The following is a 24,587-nucleotide window of genomic DNA, read 5'->3' on the forward strand; positions in this document are numbered from 1 at the left end:
CAATCTGAGAGAAAAGTTGACATATTCCCTGATAAGCCAGCAACCACTGAGGGAGCTCAATAAAGGACTTCCCTGTCTCTGAAGGAGAATCTTTTGAGCAATTGTCTAAGAAGTTTGCTTAACCAATAGAAATCAAATACAATTGAAGTTTTCCTTTTTGAGACTTAAGTTGTTTGTCTTCCTTATCAATTAAGTGTATAAAAGGTCAGTTGTAAATTTTCTTGTCAGAACCATCTTCCTAATTTCAAGGAAAGTGCTTCTCTTATGCCAAATATGCAATAAACTCTTCTTCTGCTCGACAAAAAGGTCTCCAGTGGATTTTTACTCTACACAGGGCTGAAGTAACTGCCCTCCCTACAGTATCCACTGATAGGGGAGAGTGTCGCCTTGGTGAAAATGGTGCAGCTCTACCCACTGCCTCCTAACAATGGAGGGGAAATTATATTTGCATTTCATTCATTGTTCAGTAAAGTTAGGGTGATTGTCAATAATATAAAGATAGGGTGATTTGGCTATAACATACAATGTACAGTCCATATGTATTGGTATTATTAAGTGACTTTATCTGGCTGCATTCACATTATTATATACTATAAGATGTTATATTTCTTCAACGTGAATGTGCCTAATACATTGCTTTGGATGAATGTAACTTCCACATTGGACAATGGTCTACTGTATTTATATAGCACTTTTTATCCCAAAGGATCCAGAGCTCTTTACATATTTTAGTAGACCCACTTCCTTCAACACCAGTGTGCAGCACCCATGTGGGTGATGCATAGTAGCCATTGTGGTAACAGCACAACTACACAGCACATCAGACAGAAGAGTGAGAAATTGCTTCAGTTGAATAAAGAGGGAAGCTTAAATAGAGCAGACAGCACAAGCCCAGGGAGAAACTAATTCAAGACACCATGGTTAACTTCCCTACTCTGTAATCAGAATAGTTAGGACCTCAGTTTAAAATCTCATTCAAAATAACAAACATCTTACAATACATGGTCCCCCAGTAACCAAATTGGGGTTTTGCTTTGGGATTTCTGCTCAAGAGGGAGCAGCAACCTGGATTTTGTTGATGATCTCTACTGCGAGATTCAGCCTTCCTTGACAACTGAAATTTAACAAGATTATGGTAAAAAAGAGGTAACGCTGCCGTGGTGTATCCCCTGTAAGATGTAAAATGGTGCTCTCCGTATCTCTCTCTCCAGTTCCTCTCCACATCTGCTTAGTGCAACATCATGTACCGACAACACACTGGATAATAGGCATGTTTGGCTAAGATCAGGTTCGTCATCCGCTCTGCTGCTCACTGTGCGTTTGTTAGCTTGACTGCAGTGTGCAAACAAGTTGGGTATGTGGTCAACATATACAGAAACTTGGAAACTGTAGGGATAAACTGAGCAATGCAGTCTGAGACTGCGAATATGAGACACAAAATGTCAAAACTTGCTAAAGTGGTACTATTATTGCACAGCTGGCAATATGTTGTTCCTATCACCACTTCCAAAGACAAATGATACAGTATAATCCCCAATCCCCAAAACCTTAACTATGATAAGAAACAGGCATAGACTCACCTCATGATATATAGATGGTTTTGATAGCGAAGGTATGGTGAATGACAACAGTTTACTATTTCCATCTTTGTCCACAATTTCCTGCAGAGGGGAAAAAGAGAGATGTCAGTCTCAAAATAAAATATATATTCTTCTAAATAATAAAAAGAGCTAAATGACTGTGTGAAAGAACTCCATTTCCATAAATCCCAAAAACTACTTAAGGTATTTTTTTTTCTTCCTGGATTCTTCTTAATGCTCTGTATTTTGTTATACTAAACTTCAGAGCCTTGACATCATCATAATGTGTACAGTAACTCCAAGTGTAACAGGACTCAGCCCAGGAAAATGATGTCAGATACAGAAGTGATGTCCACCACTGTAGAATTCTGCCACTGCAGAGAACTGGCATTTTGGTGTAGTGGAGTTAGTTGCTGTTCAGAGAGTGAAGCTGTTTAGCAAATTCTGGCAGAAGCAGAGTCGTACACATTACACAAACACAAAATGCAGACAAAATCAAGAGTATTATACCTAGTAGCTTGACCTTGTACACCCAGCATGGCTTAACACAATCTCACTAGGAAAATTTATATTTATCACCGTAATGTCTGAAAAAGTGATTATTTTACAATGACATCTTGGTCTTGGTACTCAAATAACTTTAGTTTGTGTGATGCCATGTGAGGTGTCTGCTGTGACTCATAGCAGGGCTCAAAAGTGCAGCCTTCACAGAGTTTTACGGATGCAAAATGGTGCATTGCACAGATGCAGCCTTCGGGCTCACAGGTGCAGTCTTCAGAGTATCACAAGGATACAGCTTTTACTGGGCTAAAAGGTGCAGTTTTCACAATATCATTTGGATGCAGCTTTTACTGGGCTAAAAGGTGCAATCTTCACAGGGCTCACAGATGCAGTCTTCACAATATCACATGGATGCAGCTTTACAGGGCTCACAGGCAAAGTCTTCACAGCACCTCACGGAACTGGACCAATCTCACAAACACTCTGTGCTTCATATACAGTACCTATCTCTGTCCTGCCGACTTCCTTGTCAGCTGACCAGCATAGGCATGAGTTCAGGTTTCAGGCTTCTCCATAGTACTTTGTATTTTTCCCACTTTGTCTGGCTTATATGTTCTACTGACGAGCACACAGCTGCCTTTTGCTTTGGTAACTGATGCAGCTGCCACTCTGCAGCCAACAGCCCCAGTAGTCGATCTTGCTAATAAGGGTAGGGGGGAAATATTACATAAATGGTATGATGCTTTGAGGACATACCGCTCCTTAAGAGCTCTGCCTCTCACAGGATCAAAAATGGGATAAAGCAACAACTTCATGGGCTTGCATATAATGTGAACACTGAAGTTTTCTTACCACTCCTTCAATCGGTGCTAACTTCTCCCAAGAGGCAGTACGCAAGTGACAAACATTTGGGACAGGCAGACATGCACAATTGATTAACAACTGGCGATTCCAAGCTAGGTGGCCATAAATTAAAAACCACTGGTAATTTCAGATTTAAAAACATGAAATGCAGTTTGCTGTATTAGCACTTTGTTGGCATTCTGCCAATGACAGTGTTCTCAGATGGTTTGAAAAAGCATTAACACACATACTGAAAACACATCTCTCTTTAAGACACTCTGTCCCAATACACTAATCTAGTGGTTCTCAAACTTTTCAGACCAAGTACCACCCCTAATCCAACCAAAGCATCCAAGTACCACCTACAAGTCATGATCTCATAGGAACCCCAGAAATTCTCAATGACCAACATGAGCACGCGTGCACACACACTCACACATACATATAATAAATATTATAATAATAAACTTTATTTGATATAGCGCCTTTAAAGGTGGCTTCTCAAAGTGTTTTACAGAAAAAAAAACATTAACAACAACTAATAAAAAAGCACCATTTCAGTGAGAGGGGTGAGCCTGTTTAGTTGAGCAAAGCAGATGTGAATTAATTTTTCGAGCCTTGATACAATTCACATCTGAGTCTAACAGATATTAAATCGTCAGGCATTTTCTTGACAGCAAAGGTCTCGCGGTGGATGTTGTAATGCGTACATTAATTTCTGGAGCAACATCTCTAATTCGTGCAACTACACCATTACGTCGGCTTGTCATTGCTCCAGCACCGTCTGTACAAACTCAGACGGATTTTATCCAGTCGAGGCCATTCTCTTCGATAAATTCATTCAGAAGCTGAAATATGTGCTCTCTTGTAGTTCCAGTTGGTAGCGGTTTACAGAACAGAAAGTCTTCATGGGACATGCTTTCAAACTCGTATCTAACGTAAACGAGCAAATTGGCCAAATCGACTACAGACTCATCTAATTGCAGTGAAAAACATCTGCTCATCTTAACGCGCTCTATCAGTGTACTTTTGATATAATCATTCATTTCAATAATTCTATGAATGACTGTGTCTTTCAGTGGGAGGGGGGCAGCAGGTCGAGCTGTTTAGCAGCCTTTTCTCTACACATAATACGTGTCAGCTCTTTTGCCAACGGTAAATAAGGTTCTTCAAAAATAGTGTAGCTTTCCTGCTTTAGCAATACGCAAGCTTGCATTTTTCTGCGTTTCCGTTTTTATTTCACTTGGCGGCACTCCATGTACCACTGCCGGTACGTGTACCACAGTTTGAGAACCACTGCACTAATCCTTTGCACTACCCTGTATTTCGTGAACTGTGTCCTTTCAACATTGTGCAAGTGGAAGTGGCCTTAATGGGATTACAGTAAAGTTCCATGTACACCATTAAAATGATTGGTAACAAAGCTTTCTTTGTCTTAATGAGAGCTGTTATTAATCACAGGTATGGGTCTCGCAGGGGATTGTGCTAATGCTAGAGATATCACACAGAACATCCTAAAGTTCAAAACCAGAGAAGCAAAAGTCCCACTACACATTATAGTTGAAACTGTGTAATTCAGGATTTGCTTAGCCTTCAGAATTTACAAGATGTAGGGTGTACTATAACACCTGATTTTTTATATATTAAGGTGGTCACTTCATTCCGAGAGAATATGTTAAAATATATATATAACTATAAATGTTAGTTGTCTCTTTAGTACAGTTTGTTCTTAAGTCTGAGCTAGTTAAACCCCACACATCAAACTGTTTGAAACAGGGGTACCAGCAGCTGTATCAACCTGCAGTTCACAACTGGCAAACCACTGAAGCTAAGCACTATGAACCTGGTCAGTACCTTGATAGGAGACCTCCTGGGAAAAACTAAGGTTGCTACTGAAAGAGGTGTTAGTGAGGCCAGCAGGGGGCACTCACCCTGCGGTCGGTGTGGGTGCTAATGCCCCACTATAGTGACAGGGACAATATAATGTAAAAAGGAGCTGTCCTTCGGATGCAACGTCAAACCAAGATCCTTACTCTCTGCGGTCATTAAAAATCCCAGGGTGTTTCTCGAAAAGAGTTAGGGTGTAACCCCAGCATCCTGGCTAAATTTCCCATTGGCCTTTATCAATCATGGCCTCCTATCTCCTCCATCTATTAATTGGCTTCATCACTCTGTTCTCCTACGCACTGATAGCCAATGTATGGGGAGCACACTAGTGCACTATGACTGCTGTTGCATCATCCAGGTGGGGCTGCACATTGGTGGTGGTGGAGGAGTGTCCAGAAAAGTGCTATATATGTGTAAGCAATTATTATCAATTACAATGTTTCCCTGCAAATTGCACTTTATATGAACAAAAGGTCAAAACTTTTTTTTGCTCCAAAACTCTGAAATTTCACATATCTATTGGCAATGCCAAAATGAGAATAGCCCTTCTTTTGAACATGTGTAGAGCAACCACAAAATATGATTCTGCACAAATGTGTATGATGAGAGAATCATACACTTTGCATCTTCAGAGCATATGAAACACATCGTGAGTATACTAAAGAGAAATAAAAAATAAATAAGCTGAAATGACCTAAAATAATAAACACAAACATAAACATAATTACACCAAAGTGCAATTGATATAACGTACAAAGCATTGTAATTAAAAGTTAACATTGTAAATAACTATTTAACAACTGGCAAAGTTAAATGTGGTGCTTTTATTACTTCAGCATTCATGTACTACTTTGTTGCATGTATTACCCCACTCCATATTGCAACTACCAAGCCATTCATTATAGTCTGTCTACTGCAGTGTGTACAATGGGATACTGCTACAGTTCTTTTTCATATCTTAGCTCCAAATGTATTACTTGTTAGGGAATAGAATTTCTGTTCTGGTGTCCAGTCCAGACTGCCCCATGCTTTCCAGACAGGCTCTGGGGTGCTGCAACACTAGGCCTATTAGGAATTAGAGACTTTCTGATTATGGATGGATGTAGTAACACTACACTTTTGGTTGTATTACTTTATTACATTATTATAACGTAGAAGTTACAGAGACTTGGCATTCATAAAAAGATGGAAGATTAATTTTAATATTCGATTTTTGTATGAAGTATCCAAGGGATACAAATGGGTCTATTCCAGAAGATGTGTAAAAAAATGGTGTATATTACTCATAAAGGAGGAAATGCGACAAGTAACATGCCACTAGTAAAAAGACAATCCTGTCAGTTCTAAATTATTTTATTAGAGAATTAAGTGAATGAAGGGGTCTAAGGTAACTTCAAACAACTACTCACTAGTCATTTCAAGTGACTTAGATGAGGACCTCATCTGACTTAGATGTGCCTACTGACTAAAAAGTGTAAGACCCATTCACAAACAGGGAACAGAACCAGGTAATCATAAGCCATTCAGGAATACATCAATTACATCCAACGTTAAATACAAGAGCAAAATCAGAAGAGCATCTAATTAAAAAATGTACTCTAAGAAACAGAAAGTATATATTTAGAACAGGTACACTGTTCCTTACTAACCATTGAGCAAGAAACAACAGCAATATATAACTCTATGGCGTTATAATGTGATATATTTAATCTTTTAGAAAGCTTTTGATTGTGATAAAGTACAATATGATAAACTGCAGTAATCTAAGGCAGACCACCTGTCTTCCCTATATTGGTCAGGAGACTGGAAGACAGCAACTCATTTCCCAAAGTTTTCCGTGAAAACAGGTTCAAACAAGGATGTCCATCTTGTCTCAACCCCCCATCTTCTTATAGTAATGTTCTTCACTGAGGCAAGCTATGGAATTATCACAGCATTATACAGTCACATGCAGTGAAGGTGAGGGAAACTTGTGTAGGCAGCACACGTAAAAGCAGTGTTAAACAGTATTAATGTACAAGCACTTCTTAAAAATTTAACATTCTTTAAATTTCCATAAGAATGCCTATGGGTAATAGAAAAAATAAACTACTGTACACTGTTTCCTAGGGATTGACCGGTACCACTGCATTGACGTCATTCTAATCAATCAATGGTGCCTTCTAAGTGGCTCTTCTGGGAAAGGAATTCACTCAGACTGAGCAGACTGATACAAGGTTTGAACCTGGATCATATCACCAAACTGAGTGGGATTCCTCAAGAGGCACAGAGCACAACTGGTTGAGAGCAGCCAATAGTGAGGTGGGGTTAGTCTGTCAGAGTGACATAGCAACCCCTATAGCCTCCTGGGTACTTGCAGTCATGTGGTGCTGTCAGCAAGGGACATACCTCTACTCTAATCAGCTCTGAACAACCGGGACAGGGCTACAGTACATAACCTGCGAGATGTCAAAAGACAAGTGGCCTGAAGGTGGGAGGATCATAGTTCCTCATTCTTCCCTGCCTATGGTTGTGGTATTGTAGCTCTGATCCAAGATATGAAATAGACGCAGGCTACTTGAGCTTGGTTAGGAGCAAAACAAAAATAATTGCTAATTCCATTTTATAAGGGCCAGTTTGTCTACAGGATTAAATACCAACTCAGTTTCCTAACAACATAAAATAACTAATTATTGGCTTAATGGGACAAATTTAACAACCTCTCCCTGCTCTGTGGGTGTTGGTGTTTAAAAAGCCCTAGTATACCTGTAGAAATACCGGCTTTCCAAGTCCAGAACTACCGATTCCATACCAAATGTATTTGTGTACATAAAATACAGTATAAATTAAATTCCCCAGAGAAGCTGTAGTGATTGTCTTGCCATCCCCTGTCACCTGACTGTCTGGGGAAGACATCTTGTCAGGTACTGATTTAAAGTCAAGAAAGGAGACTTCCAGGGTTCCACATCTGCCATTTGCCACCTGGAGAAGGTGGGCAGACCCTCTAGCATGCTTTGCACCAGTGGAAGAAAGAGCCAATAATATAGTGAGCCAATAGTGAATGAGCGAGACAGAGCAACAGTGAGCAAAAACAAATCATGTAGGAGGCAGGGTGGATTGGGAGGATTTTGGTGAGTTTGGAGATCAGAGAAAGGGTTCCATATGTGACAGAGGATAGATTCACCCGAAGCCATGCACCAGGGACAGAAGGAGCCGAGCAAGAGAATGAGCAAGACTTAACAAGCAAAGGTAAGAGAGAGTGAAAATGGGAAACCGGATGACAAGTTGGTCTGCAACTTGAGAAAGATAGAGCCTGGGCTTGCTTTTCTAGTTTTGTGATCAGACAGGGTTTGGATTGGTTTGTTGATTTTCTCTTGAAAATAAAACTACATTGCACTGCATTTAATTATGTCAGCTTATGTAATAATCAGATGAATAAACAGATCAGATGAATGAAGGATTTGTAGGAAATTTGGAGGACTAATGTTAGGAGTTCCGCAGCACCCAATTTTTAGAGAATACCACAATGTGTTGGATATAAAACCAATTACTTCAATTATTGTTTAGAAATGTGTTTACGGTAGACAATTTAGATAGTTTAGTTTATTTCACAAGACAATACCTAGTACTGAGACACCACACAATAACAACTGAACTTTCTCTAAATGAATCAATGTTAATTCCTTTCATATTGATTAAAATTGCCGAATACTGAAACAGCACTAGATCATTTTCAATAACTGCTGTTGTGGGAAATTCTTCATCAGAGGAACAGAACAAAGTCTCGTGCAGTTTTAATGAGCTCAATAAGGACAGCAAAGCGCGCTGTGTCTGCCCCACAGAACAGACACACTGCAAGGGGCACCCAATGCTTATATATCATACCTTTTGTTGGAAGCTAAATGAATAGACCCCAGCAACACCTTCAACAATGTGGTTAAGTGGTAATATTGCAATGCTGGATATGTCCCACTGAAAACTGCTTATCTAATTCAGGGTCAAGATGGCCCGGAGCCTATCTGAGGAAGCACTGTGCCAAGGTGGGATACTCTCTGGATGGGACGGCAGCCCATCACAAACATATGTAGACAGACGCACTCACACCAGGGCCAATCTACATACCAGCATACAGTACATATTACATACCAGTCTTTGGACTGTTGGAGAGAACTAGCACCCAGAGGAAGCCAACATAAATATGGGGAAAACATGCAAAATCCACGCAAATAGCACTCCAGGAACTGAGCCCAGGGCCCCAGCACTGTGAGGCAGCAACCCTTACCACCCTGCCACCGTGCCACTCTTGAATATTGAAATGTTCAACCTTTTAGAATTGTGCCATAAGCAACATGTAATGCACTTAAAAGTTTATTTAGCATAGCACACTGAGTCCTTTTCAAATCAGTCTTTAAAACTGTACATATTTATTACATGTTTGCACAGACTATAATTTACAGCTCTACAGTGTACAGTTTGTGTTTGGGCAGACTGAGATCTAATTTATATGTCACAGGAATTTTCTTAGTACACAGTTCTGACTCTGACAAATAAGGGAAAGTGTCAGTCTAGCATCAACAAATCCTATTAAACTGTAATTAATGAAGAAAAAATGCTGATGTTCTCATGTCTATGGTAACAGAACACTATCTTCAACATAGAGAAGGAAAGCTTAAATTGTCTTTTGAAATAACATATTTCCCGTGTTTACTGTACTTAATTACAGACAGTTAAATTTTGTTATTCATTTTTTTTCAGCCAGCAGATCTACAATCTGACATGTAACAAGAACACATTTTGACATATTTAAAGATCATATTGATTATTGTGGAAATTTGCTAAATACTGTATTGCTTGTGACTTATTTTTGCCCTGTGTATTGGTTGAAGCCAAAAGCTTTGTTTACTCATAGAATTTGTAGTGTATCACTCGCAGAAATACATCTCCTTCTTTTAACAGAGAAAGGCCTCCTTTCAAGCTTAGGAGACTGTTGAAATTGGCAGTTATACTGTACATTACAGCATTACAGAGATGTATTAAGAATATGCATACTATTATACAATATTTTGATCTGTTCAGACTGTTATGATTTACATTCCATTTCTGTTTAGACTGAATTTGCCCTATAAAGCGGTGTGAATTAGGCCAAACAGTTTAAAAGACGAAATTCACAAAAAACATTAGCTAATAGTGAAAAAGTGGTGGGTAGTTACCAGTCTTCATGCACTGTTTGGTGATGATCAATATCACTTAAGATGCTCAAGAAAAGTTAGTGTAAATTGTGGCATTTTTTAATCAAGAAGCTTAGCAAATTTGAAACAACAAGAAAATAATTTTAATGCCTTTTTTGGATATCATATAAATACTTGTTTCCAACTGTTTAGAAAACATAACTTTGCTCTTGTGTTTTATTGATAAATTTAAAGGCACCTCATAGCATCCTAGAACTACAAGGCCAGATGGGATCTCTAGGTTGGCCTGCTGCTGGCTTCTGCGTGTTGTGTGTTTTCAGAGAGAAAACAACAGCTGCTGAAGGCTGTACAGGACCAACTCAGCTCTCTCTTATCAACCTCAGCAGCTGGGCCTTAAGGTGGGAGCATCCAAGTGTCGCTACCATAGCATATATAGTATCATATAGCGATATTTAAATCTAAATGCTTTAATAAAGAAATCCATGGAAATACAGTATCTTTGTCAAGAAACATGGGTGTGAAAGAAGCCTTTCTGTAAAATAATTCATGCCCTTGATTCAAAACAAATCCTTCTTGTTTCAAGATCAGAACAATAACTGTGTACATGCCTCATAAGGTGACACTTTAGTAGGTATATCCATCCAGAGCAGGATAAAACCAAGCTGAAGGTCAAGTGCAACTTGCTGTATGCTGTATGTATTGAAGGTAATAAATGTACACTCACATCTCAGATTGTTGACCTAATTTCCTTAATAAAAACCTTCAACATCTCTAGTTAGCCATTTGAATTGACTTATGCTGGTGGACAGCAAAGTTGTTTTAAGGGAAAAAAAGGGATACACCTTTTAAAAAATACTGTTTTACTATATACAGTATAGCAATCTTTATGTGGGTTCTAAATACAAAATGAAAGGGTCTCTCTCTCTCTTAAACATGACATGTAAGACAAGAGACTGACTGAGGCTGTACTCAGATTCTAAAAATCCTTTGAGAATGATTGAATGCACAGCAAAACAGGAAAATACACTTTTATACACTTTTTCTTTTTGTGAGAATGTGAGAATCCTGTAGTATTCCATTCCTTATAACTAACCTGATGAAAAATGAAAAGCGGAACAAATAGCTCTTTTTACAATCTATGGAAAATGATTCCTTCAATATTTGAATTTTGTGGTTTGATTTTTGTCTGAGTGGTTTCTACAGTGTACTTGCAGCGAACACAAAATGTCTGTCTACAAAATGCCTAAGAACAACAAAGGCTTACTCCAAGGCCAATGTTAATATGATTAACAAGATACAACAATTACTTCATGAAGAGATGCTACGTAAAACAATTCATCTCTATAAAAAGAAGACAGAGTATTAAAAGACCCTAAAAAGTCTGACGAGTCCATGATGAGTTACTTTTTTTTTAGTTTTTCACCTAAACCACCGTTTTCAGTATCAAATAAACAGTACACCAATGGTGGCTATTCTAATAATGAGCTGGAAGTCACCAGGAGTAGAATAAAATCTTGAAATGCCTAAATTTACTACAGCAATTACTTAGATGCCATGAGATGTAAGAATACCATTAAACACAAATGTTTTACAATGAAGTTCATGTGTATGTATCCATTTCAAGCTGGCTGGTCACATTAGCAGTAATTTTGAGCACACACCAGAGGCAGCCAAGCAGAGCCCATTGTGAGTGCTGCAGGCTGAAAGTAGACTTGATACACTGTTAATAAAATAGTAGCCCAACAGTTAAGCTCAACATGGCCTTTTCACACTTCTGAGTTTGCATGTTTTCCCTTGCAAAATTTATCTGGATTTTATCTGGATTTGTTGCAGAGCAAACGTATTTTGAGAAAATGTTTTCGATAAATCTAGTTCTACACCACAACCTTTTGGAATTTTCCTTTGCTTTTCAAATGCTACAAACTAAAAAAAAAACAAGAATTCTACACAAAAGTTGTACAAGCCCCAGTTACAAAAAAATGAGTTTTACTAAGTCTTTAATCCATTAGTTGACCTAGTCATGACAATGCAAACATTGAACTGCCCAAGTAAATTGGTTCCTGGTCGGCTGAAGTAAACCTCAGTTCAACTCGATCTATTAAGAGAAAATTCTACAATGTGGGAATATTCCTTAGTGGGAAATTTATTTCCTTGGAAACATATCAGCATGGACGCATAGTTCAAGACCTCATCTGTGCTAAAAGAGAACAAGGCATGCTGCTATATATTCTAAGTGTCCTTGTTTAACCTTGAACATCCCACACAGCATACTAGTTCATGAGTTATGTTATTACTCATGTTAGAAACCCTGCTGATATTTCCACCTGTGAAAACAAATGCAACAACACTAAGACCTAAAGCTTTAATTAGAGAGAAAAGTGATGTTTTCTCTTCTTTATTCACAGTTTCAGGAAATTTCTGTAAAGAATGAAAACAGAAGATTAACTATATGATAAAATATAATTTAAAGAAATAAGACAAATGAGTTACTAAAAAGTAGCTTCATGATTTTTATAGATTTAAAGTTAAGCACTAAATCGGTTTACTCAGAGAAAGGCGTTTTAACTCTCATTGGAGAGAGCATGCTAGGAGAACCCCCTGTCATAGTGCTTTTATTTCTTTGCGAATTAAACTTCAGTCTCATTCACCTCCTTTGCTTCTCAGTGTCAATGAAGCCCTAATGCATCAACATAAATAGGCCACTTCTCTCTTGCTATTATCCCCCAAAAGAGCAAGGTGCCTACCAGGTTGTAGATGCCGAGCAGCAGGGCCTCAATGCAGCCGTTGCTCTGTCTGTCTCGGCTGGCAGTGACTCGGAGATAAACCCACACCAACTCAGGCAGGAACTGTAGCGTGAACCTCTTTAGCTTGTCCTCAGAACTGCGGTAGAGCTCAAACAGTTGGTGACACACAGGCTCCAAAAGCTAGAGAAGAAAATGCACACAATTTCAAAAAGCATAAAAATGGCAGAAACCAATTTGCTTACTTAGACTTAACAATAATTAGCTATAACAGCATTTTATTAAGCAGTATTTAACTGAAAACTTCAGTTTCAACTACTAAAACCTTAATACTGTGGTTGGGAAACTCAAAACTAATGGTTCAAGTCAGATTCATAGCCTGCTTTCTAACTTTATGGTTACATACCAGTATTATCTTGGCAAAATAAGATGTTCATCATATTAACCACTGAAGTCACTCTGTCATATGGATTTGATTTAAAAAACTACAGAAACCTGGACGTTAATGCAGAATGAGGGGTAAATTTTCAAAATAGTTATGTTTCTGTGGAAGGAAATCCATTTATTGAATTAAACAGTCAAACAGAGCATCTTCAGGAACCTTCACATCAACACAGTAAGTAGGAGTTAAGTACGACTTGGGAGCTAGATTCCAGACCAAGGAAGAGACATACTGCATGTATAAGCCCTTGAAAGACACAAATCAAAGCAAGTAAGCCTTTTCATGCTTATAATGCAAAGTTTGTACTGGGAACTGTAAAATATTTTTTACAAGATTTGAGCACTATAGATGTACGGCACTAAGACTGATTAAGATTCAACAAATAAGAATGTGATTTCAGAAACACAAGTATACAGCATTGTTAATGGAAATATGATACATTTTGGCTTTCTGTCAAATTCAGAGCTAGTAATGCCCAATTAAAACAAAGGAATTAGTAAAGAAATACAATATTAAAAAATGTTCACTGTCATAAAAGCTGTACACTGTTGGGTGCTGCAAACCTATAACAATAAGAAAATTATCCAATCATCAAATTCCTCTCATCTCAAAAGGCTTTCTGCAAAGCATTGTCCAGTTTCAAACTACTTCCCAAAACGTTACGTATGTTAAGAGTTTTCAGGTGCTCTACTACAATGAATTCATTTAATAAAAATGATGTACAGAGAAAGACTACCCTTTTCATTTTGAATTTGAATTTTTTCCCCTTTTATTCAAATGTTAATGTGTAGTTGCCAACTATTCTTCACTTGAATTATGCTGCAGGTGCAAAGACAGCATACAGTTGGATTAGTTAATAATAATGAATCCAGGTGGTGCACTGAAATCAATCAGCTAAGCACTCTGAGTGAAGTGAGACAAGGTTTGTAGAAACCAATTTTGCTGTTGTTCAACTGATGTCATTAATATACTAAAATATTTAAAGGTCAGTAAAAATGGTAGGAATAAAAAAGGAGGCTGACAGATATAACTGATCATAGAAACCAACTTAAATTTTCTTATTGTAGAGAAAAGGCCTCAAATCAGTTTTTGCATGCGTAAAAACTTTGGTTCCTCTGGAGTTAACGGGCAGCAACTTTGTCACAAAAACTGTTTGTGGTTTTCTTTAAAAAAAAAGTGAGCCCTAAAACATACAGATTGATCCAATAAAATATGCATACAGTTCTTGGAGATGGTCAGGAAATACAAAACACATATCTCTGGAAAAAAAAAATATATATAAAAGTGAGACCCAACTCAGAAAATGTGATACTAGTAAAGAAATGCTGGTAGGCAGATTTAAGTGTGACAGAAAAAGCACCAGAGGCAACAGTTATGTCTTGGAAGTAGTCAGTGGAGTAAGATAGAAGATGGACAAGAATAACATCTGCACCTTGTCAGATTTGCTACCTGAGGGAGACGGCAACAGAAGTAAACATCAAAGAATCGAGAAGTAGGAAGTGAAATGGCTGTAAAGTTAGAGAAATCATTATTGGGGTTAGCTGCAACAGAAAGCCTATGAAGATGGTCTTGGAAAATTGTTGTGTCGAGGACATTGGATCAGAGTATTGTGAAACAACAAAAGGCTGGGGTGAGAATGACCAAAAGACACAAAACCAAAGACACTAAAAGTGATGGTTTCAGGCTAAATAGGACAGTGTGGACAGAGGTAGAAGAAAGAATGGAAATTTATTTAAGTCACATAGAGGAAGGAAGCTAACCTGGGGCCTAAGACTTAGAGGATTACAAATTTGAAAAAGTCCAAACAGGGCAAAAATGAGAAGAAAATACAGGGGCTAGTTTTAAGAAGAAGAAGAAGAAAACAAATGGAAAAGGTAACAAAGGTAGATGTGTGAGACACAAGGAGAGACTAAGCAGGTGGAAGCAATGGCAGCTCGGAGGTCTTTGCACCTGACCGGACTGTAGCATCTCAAGTAACATCATGAGAAGGCATGGAGGTTTGTTGGAAGACTGGGACTTGATTCTTGGAAAAATATAAAGAAAACCGTTCTTTTCTTGAAGTATTTCTTTAAAATGCAATTCCACATTTGTGAAAAATTTGTTGAAGTTTTGTTACAGTCCAATTGGTGATGGCAGGAGAGCTTTCGGAATGGAGAGGAGACAATTTGCAGATTTTACTGTGAGATTGTGTTTGTCCAGAGCAGCTGGGATCTATAGGAGAATTAGCTGGAGATAGTCAACAGGATTGATGTTTTGCAAATAATGGTTTGACAACTCCACATATCGATCTACAGTGAGACATGGAAGCTTGATACAAAGAACCAGGTACTAAAACATTAGGGGTTTAGAATTGACAGACTTAGAGGGAATAGCAGCAGATGGAAAACAAACAAATATAAGCTCAGTGTGAGGACCCAGGGATTCCTGGCCAAGACCAAAAAGAACTTCATCAGAGTTTCAGATTTGAAAATCAATTGCAGGTGAAACAATAGCAGTGGTGAAATAGGTAGGATGCAGATTCAAAGCACATTCCATGCAAAAGATGTATGTGAGGGAGAGAAGAAATTATGTATAGTACCTATAATATGTAAGTACATGACATCAGGATTGATTACAATTACTGATAGATGAGGCAGATTTAACTTTGTTGTTTTCATCCCTCCTGAACTTTTGTATGAACTCCATTAATTTAACAGTGCAGTATGTTCCTAATAAATCTTAGATATTGTAATGGTATCCAGAACAAAGTTAGTAACACTTCACTGTAATCAATCCATTTCCCAAGTGCTTTAAAATTAAGTGTTGTAATAACTTTGCCACACAGTTCCTAAAAAAACTCAGCTCCTAAGGCAATCCTATGCAAACACCCACCACCAACCCAGAGCCAGATTAAATGCAAGAACAGTTTGTTCATTTGCTTCCCTGCAATTCAACAGAATGTACTCTGCTGTACACTGCCTTACATAATAACAGCATTTTTTTTGTCCCTGAAGATTACAACTCCATGCTTAAGTCTGATATTTATTTTATTTCACTGCTCAGAACGATAAAAATCTTTAGTTTAGAGAACCATATGTTAACTCTAAGTAGAAAAATAGGAAAAAATAGGAAAGACATTGCTTCATGCTGGTCATAGCAAGAGTGCATTCAAATGGTAGATAGTTTTCCTGCTTTTAATTCCCATTACAAAACAATATTTTGTATACCTTCATGGTACCCACCTTGGCTTTTTCATACCAGTATATCAGTATATACCGTATGCTGTGAATTCGGGGTCGGGCAGGAAAACAAACAAGGCAATGCTCTTGTTTGGCCCGCAGACACCTTTTATTACACCTCAGTCACCCAGTTATGGGCAACAGAGACAAAGTCAAACTCAACGTTGGCACATACACTAGGGAGGTAAACGGGACACATACGCAGATTCAGGGTGATTACACATTAAGGGATAACAGAAAAATACACAGGTAAAAACTAAACAGCTGTTTACACAAATGGGATTGGGATTATTTATATTAGCAGAGTGACCTAGTGGTCCCTCTGCACTCTCACACCCCATCCCATAGCTATAAGGCCCAGCCTGCATTGCTGTGCATGCAGGACCCGGGTACACCTCCTCCTCGTCACCCGACGAGGGGGCTACAACAAGCTTTCTTTCCTTTGTACTGTAGGCAGACAGACTATGGTAATTTTCATTTTTTATTAAATAATTACATTACAACTTCATATGTCAAGGCTCATAATCAGCACAGAAGGTATGCATAAAGTAAATCAATACTAGATATACAGTATTATTAATAGTACTGAGTCACTGTTTTCAATCAAGAACAATATTAAAATTTCCAGTCAAGTTCCCATAACTTCCTTGGTATTTTTAGTATTCAAATTTCTAGTGTTCCCAAGGAAAAATATCAAAAGAACTGGACAGTTATGGACAAAGTCATTAAACGGTATTATCAGTCATCAGCAGAAAAATGAAAATTACACATTGAATGCTGTAAAGTTACACATTTTTCCAGAAAAATGGACTAAGCAATTTTTTTATGCCTCGTCAAGGAAAAATCATTAAGTCTCATTTACAAAAAAACACTGCCGTTTACAATGAATATAATATCGTAAATCACAGATACAAATATAATCAATACAGGGAAGCTCTTTCAAGATCATGTTTGAAAATTAGTCTGAAGTTTACAGCATATATGAAAAAGAAGACAGGAAGAAAATACACAGGCTGTGAAGGCAAACTGTCGTGTTACTCAGTTTGTGGGGACTGACTGCAAGGTATTTTCTGATGCTGAATTCATAACTGAGTGAATGTGATGATGAAAGGCATGGGTCTTGAAAAACTTTAATCTGCAAACCTGTCTTGAGGGATAATCACTTGGAAAACTTTTGTAGAATTTTTAATTTTAAAATTAAAGCTGTGTGAAAAAACTGCTACTTTTGAGATTGTAACGAACAGTTCTTTCCGGACCCTATGCGAACGACACAATCCGACGAAGTGGGGAAACATTAGGGAAACGTCATGCAGGAATACGGGGCTGAAGACAGGGGGGCGTGTCCAAGGTGCGCTGGTGCACGGGGGAGGCGTGGCCGAGGCGAACAATCCAAAAGAGTAGTCCTTAGAGAATATCCAAGGTCCCGGACTCGCACGATACGGAAATCAGATACAGAGCCCGGAAGAGCATCAGCGCCTGGCTTTTAAGGTGGGCTGGGAATGGGAAACAGGTGCACAGAATAAAGTCTTGAGTGAAGGGGCTGGAACACCCTTAAGGAGGGGGGGACTATAATCGTGACAGAGATTTGAATTGGGTGGATTGTATTGGAACAGCTTTGGATGAAAGCAACAATTTAAGAAGAAACTTGATTGTTGTTAGGGGGGCAGACAATGAGTTAAGAGCTGGCAGTGCTTTACACACATCACAAGAGGTGTACAGGTAAAGACCATTAATGGCTTGTCTTGGAATTATTTTTCTGCAGTTGTGTAAACAAGAACATCTAAATGGTAAGGCTTTGCATTGCTTTTGTTGCTTAAACGCACTTATGATCCCATCAGTCAAATGAGATATATAACCACAATCTTGTGGTTTTGATATGTATGAGGGTACAACCAAATCAATAATATATCATCTTTGCAGTTTGAATCTTGCCTCATGTGAATTTCAAAACTGAGTCCTTGACAGATCATCTCTGAGGTCAAAATACTGGCACTAATCAGTGTCTATGAACTTGATATATACTAGAATACAGAGCTTACTTTTCTAAACAGGCTCCCTTTTTGTGATTTAGTCTAACACATTGTGATGCCCTATTTATTTCCTTCATTGGCTGAAATGCCAATTAGTCTCTCCAAATAACCGAATATAAGTATCTGTTAAATGATTATTGACTGTGAATGTTAATATTTTTACCCAAAAGGAATATGATGACTCTAGAGGAAAATTGTTTGTACACTGTTCACCCATTAGCCTCTGTTAAACCTTTAAAAAAAAGTATCTGCCAGATTATGATTATTAACTTGAGATTCATTTTTAAACTTCAGTACAACTGGAGCTAATTAAGAAGCTAAATGAAATCATATCAATTATATAAATTTAAGCCCAACAAAACAATGCTAGTTCCCTCTCACAATTTAAATATAATATAATAATATAAAACTGTCTTGATGTTTAAATGATGATAAGAAAAGGTCTTAATTGCTTTTTATTTTAAACTAAACATTACAACTAAAATATGAAATGAGCAGCACCAGTGAAAACATCCATTTTCTAACTGCTGTATCCTTTGCAATTATTAATATTTATTAATAATAACCTGATTCTATTATTGTTTTTATATTATTATTACTACTATTATTATTACCCTTATTATATTAAATAATATGATGTCTTATTGAATACATGAACTAATTAAATAATAATTTTTACAATTCTTAGATATTTTAACATTTCCTTACAATCTGCATTCAATATTTATTTGAATCCGCACAACCAGTTAAAATACTCAGCAGTTTTCAACCCTGCAGCCAGTTGGTTCAGGTCTGGACTCTCAATAGACAACTGTGAGTACAGTAGCATTGCAGAGGTACACAGCTGGCCAAGTAATTTCTGCCTAATCATTAGAATTGCTGCCCTGTCAAAAGACCAGAAATCCCTGGGATTTACCAGGTGCCCAAGTACTCACTCAGTAAGAAATGTGCTGGTTCTCCAAATGGCAGTAACTAGTGTAAGGCACATCAATTGGAAAAGGCTGATTCAGAGTACAGCTTTTGCTCAGTGCTACTGAATAAATCATTGGTAGAGGCCACAATAATAACCATTATATATTTCAAAAGAGTATAAGCGATCACAATTTACATGATAAATTCAGCATCACCCAATGTATGTATGGTTGGCTCACAGGGAACCCTATAGGTACCCCTGTACCTAAAGAGGGTGAATGCAGGAGTTCAAAGATGCTTCTCCAACCTTCTCACCCATCAAGTTATTCATCTTGAGATGTAAGGAGATCTGCTGAAATGTACTGAAGGATTTAATGCAGACTTGTGGAGAGGCAAATAGTTCAGCTAATTGCAGGTGATCAGAAAAACGTTGGATTAGTTTTTTGCAGGAAGGTGTGAGAATCCTAGCTATTTCATCCCAACATTTTGGTTCCAGCAATTAAGAAGTCCTCGTCCAAGTTAGTGATGTAACCCAAGGTCAACTTTGCAACTTGTGAACCATATAGCCAAGAAACCAGAACCTCTAATTTTGTTTGAAAATCTGCATTAATAAAATTAATCCTAAATCATCTAGCCTAGAGATTCCCATCTCAGTAGATGCATCTTCCTATATTGTTGTTGAGAGAAAAGCTGGTGCCCTATTTAGACACCTCACATCACAAATCATAAGCTTTTTTTAAGTGTTATCTGTACTTTTGTAATCATGTAACCCACAATTTAAACTTCAAATGGCAAGTTTAAGCATATGGGTATGATACCATTTTGAAAACTGCAAACAATATGCTTACAGCATTATAAAGGTTCTGTGGAATTCTCCTGTAATCTACATTATTTTTATTAAATCAGTTCAAGTACTCCCCACTTACCTCATTATGGGAATCCTGGATAACTCTATAGAGAGCAGGGACTAGCGTTTTCTTTCGATGAAGTGTTGCTGCATAACTAGGTATCTGGTTTTCAGGTAAAGCCTATAACACAATAGGAGAAAAACAGATTGGTACTGCATACCAAATTGTCTCAAGATAACATGCAACTTTTATATGAGTAATTGATATGAATATATGATATTGTATTGTATGTATTGTGTTGTATGTATTGTATTATGTTGTGCTGTGTTAACTGTGTTGAGCTGCTGTTGCACAGCAATTCCCTCACTAGATCGATAAAATGTCTATCTATATTCATATCAATCACTCATATCTTATATTAATATAAATTATTCATATGATACTCATATGAATATTAATTACTTTTTCCTTTGCAGCCATCACATGCTGACACAGCTCCCCATTCCAACCTAAACCGCATTTTAATACTTTTATTTTTAGTGATGAATGAAAGAACTTGACTTATGAGTAAGAAGTATGAATTAATTAAGAATGGATACTACCGCATCAGCTATCTTTATGGTTATAAATCATTGCTATTTAACATATGGTCATGAAAAATGACTTACCTTGAATTCTGAAAGCCATTCCTCTACCACACCTCTTTCAGACCCAAGCATCTTGCCACAGAACCCACTATCCTGTGTTGAGTGGGATGGGCAGAGACGATGACAAGAGGCGTTATACTTCAGCTGTTGGAGCTGTTACTGTTCTGAACTCGCTGAAGACGACTTTCTAACATGATGTGGCTAACTGTCAGGAACCAGGAAGGATGGTCACGATTTATACCAAATGGGAAACCTGCAAGAAAGGAAACTCATTCAACTCCCTAGAAAAAAGCATGAAGCAACTTACATACAAAGGCCACTACAGTGGTAGGTTTCGCAGCAGTAAGGGAATGTGAACACACCCTTTCCATGTCTACTTGCAAGACTGCAAATTGAATCTGTAAATACGTAAAACATCTTTAAAAAGAAAGTGGTACACATTCATGCAATATCATACTAAGTCACTTTGGAAATACTTTAATAATCAAATTCTGTTTCCTTTATTTTGCTCGGAAATGCTGTTAAGTAACAAGGCACGAGAACAAGTGCCTTGTTTTTTTCTGCTAAATTAACAAAAGACTCCCTCACAGTCATAATACTTCTTGGAAATATTCTAAGGAACTTTAACTTTTGCAGGTAGACTCTCCATTCTAATCCCACTGCAGAATCCTGGCACAACTAGCTCGGTAAAGAGCATTTTAATTAGCTTCCAAAAAAGTAACTTAAGAATGCAAGGAAAGGGGGCTCATGGATTAAAGAAAAAAGAGGCATTAAATTCTTAAGAGGGGAAAAGGCAAAAGACCGTGTTGTCACAGCTTCCACAAAATTGCAAGCTACTTTGTTCCAGAGAAGAAATTCTGCAAATAAATGCAGTCTAAGTGTATCTTAATCTCTGGCAAAACCTTGGATGACAATTTGTTTTGTTTGACAAGAACTACAGCCAACCACAAATGCAAGATGAAAATGTTCTGTAAAATCAGAATAATTTTCTTCATTTCAAGCATTCTTTATAATTCAGCTTCAAATGATTTAACAACACAAAAAGCAATGCACAAGAATGACTACTTGGTGACTCATATCTACTGAAATGTCCTTGAAAGACAATGGCAATATAAATGATCTTTATTTCTGGCAAAGAATATTTTACACCAACCTCATTCAAGAGTTGGTGTGAAGTATCATGTTCTTGAGGCTTCCATTTCTAGGTAGCTGTTTATACCACAACTCAATTTATGTTCCCTCTTAGGTACAAGCAACCTGATGCACTGACTACAGTTTAATTTTCAACTTGAAAACATGATAAAAATAATGGGTATGATTTGACAACAAACAGCCATCCTCATTCATTTTGTTCCTTTACTGAAGTCTTGTGGTTTTGATTTTGAAAACAGATTTTTACCTCGTTTTAAACTAACGACAAATATCTTTTGTGGTGACACCAAAAGTTCACATGATTATATGAACACTTGCTATTGAAAATTACAAATGACAAACTTTTCTGTAATTCCTAAACCTGTTTTTCTCATCTTCAGTCTTTTGCAGTGTTTTCAGATTCAGACCCAATGATAAATGGATTAAGTAAAATGTCATGTACCTAACAGAGGGCTTGAATATAAAAGTTCTATACATCAATTTCCCTATGGGATTAATAAAGTATTATCTATCTATAATCCATTAAGTGTTGGCATTGAAGTATGCTGTAGTACAAGGAGACAGGACAACATTCTCTTAAAACTGTTTGAATAACATCCCCTTTTCTTTGTGAAGTGTTGCTTGCATCATCATACTGTAGTTACACAAACATGTCTCTTCCAAGGGTTTTTACACACATCACATAACTGACCTTATTTTTGTCTTTGCTTTCATTTGATTAAAAGTTGCAATACAACATGGTTTTGACAAAGCTGCTATTGGCAATGATTTACAGTTCATTTTCATTTTCAGTTCTTTCTTCGAGTGTTATAAATGTTATGTTCTACTTCTCAACTCAAAACATTCTAAGTCAACACCATTTCACTGAAAGCAATATACATTTCATTTCAAAGTTTACGGGCCTCTTTTTAAAGAATTTATAAGTCTTTGTCACTATTCCTTTCTCCACCATTTAAAGGTTGATTATGTTACGTCCCAGTGTGTGTTCTGTGTGTTTTTTCTGTTATGTCCACACTGCTGACCCTTGATTGTTCTCCCTTCCCCATTGGCCAACCATCACGCCACTGTTTCAATATGATGTCATCATCAATCAGCCTTCAGCCAATCAGAACACATCTTATTCAGCATATAACATGGTTATTCAGCAAGGAGAGGCCTTTTGTTTGACTTCGGCCCCGTTTGGTTTTGGTTATCGCTTCGCTTCGCTTCTTGTTATTGCTTCAGCTTCGTTTGTTGGTTTGTTTTGCTTTTTGTGTGTTTATTTTCGTATAGCTTCGGCTTTGTTGTTTTGTTGGTTTATGTTGGTTTCTTTGTACTTTCGTTTGTTTGTGTGTTCATCCTTGTTTTGCCATTACCTTGCCCCAGTGTTACATGTTCAATTTATGTGTTCTTTTGTACCCTGCTCCTGTTGATTACTCTTGTTTTCCCTTAATTGTCTTCCTGGTTCACTTGTGTTTTTGTGTGAATTTTTGTATATAAGGTTAGTTTAGGTTATTGGGTACACTTTACACACTTAGTTGATTTTGTATTGGTACACTAGGTTAGTACGGGTGGGTGCCATTTGTCTTGTATGGTTTTGGGTAGTCAGTGCAGGTTAGCTAGGGTGTTGAAGACGCCGAAGACCGTGTGTTTCGGGTTTTCTTTTGTAGTCAGATTAGCTTTCCCTCACTGTCCTAGCCAGCTCCATTTTGTTTGTTATTTTCTTTCCTTTGGCACCACTCTAGTTCCTTACCCTTGTTATCACGCTTCCTAGTCCCTCACCAGAACCCACCTGCTTCCAAAAGAATTATCCTAAATGTTACACCCCTTTACCCCTAGACACTTGGGGTCGTAACAATTAACAAAAAAGCCACAAAATTACAGAGAAATAGTTGGATGTTAATATCAACAAAACCACACTCACTGCATCTAGTAGCCTTAAGCAACATGTTCCACGATACTAACAAGTGAGCCTCAGTTTATTATTCTGTACTGAGGACTTCGCTTTCCACAAATGGAATTCATATTATTTCTTATGGGAACCAGTTCAAGGACCCATTGTATTGGGATTAAAGGATCAATTAGGGAGGGATTAAAATGGATAAAAAAGAAGTGATATTTTCCTAACTTTACAAAAGAAACATTAAATAATCCTTGACTGGTCAAACAAGGAAATAATATTTTTAAATGAAATGACAGCATTCTTCATTGGATACAGTGTAAGTGGAAGCAATTTTAGTCCAATTTAAAAAAAAGTGTGTTAAGATTCATGGGGATAATGTAGTACTTTTGAAATGCCCTTCTAAGATTGGTTGGTCATTAACCGCATATATTCCATATCCCATTCAAGAGATAAAGGACTATGAAGTGCGTGTTCATTTTAAATATTATAAATAGAATTGCAGTCTTGTGAAACTATTATATCTGACTGTAGACACTTATTAAAAATTCTTAAATATTGCAACACAACCAAGGGGATCTTTATAATAGATGGGTTTCAGGACATACACAAATGTAACCATAAGGTAATAATAATAATTAATAATTGCTTACACTTATATAGCGCTTTTCTGGACACTCCACTCAAGGCGCTTTACAGGTAATGGGGACTCCCCTCCACCACCACCAACGTGCAGCAT

General features: G+C 37.5%; 1 protein-coding gene across 2 annotated transcripts in view; it reads right to left on the reverse strand.

Moving 5' to 3' along the window:
• The window catches only part of LOC102684867 (hyccin 2), a 162,257-nt gene that overhangs the window by 63,197 nt on the left and 74,473 nt on the right, over positions 1-24,587 (reverse strand). For both annotated transcript variants that reach the window (XM_069196302.1, XM_006636659.3), the window contains exons 2-5: positions 20,839-21,070; positions 20,249-20,350; positions 12,724-12,903; positions 1,581-1,661 (exon numbers count right to left, since the gene is read on the reverse strand). In XM_069196302.1, coding sequence (XP_069052403.1) covers positions 1,581-1,661; positions 12,724-12,903; positions 20,249-20,350; positions 20,839-20,889 — 414 coding nt within the window. In that variant the 5' untranslated portion in view covers positions 20,890-21,070. The remainder of the gene's footprint in view (positions 1-1,580; positions 1,662-12,723; positions 12,904-20,248; positions 20,351-20,838; positions 21,071-24,587) is intronic.

This window comes from Lepisosteus oculatus, chromosome 12 (assembly GCF_040954835.1).
Source record: "Lepisosteus oculatus isolate fLepOcu1 chromosome 12, fLepOcu1.hap2, whole genome shotgun sequence".
Lineage (NCBI taxonomy): Eukaryota > Metazoa > Chordata > Actinopteri > Semionotiformes > Lepisosteidae > Lepisosteus > Lepisosteus oculatus.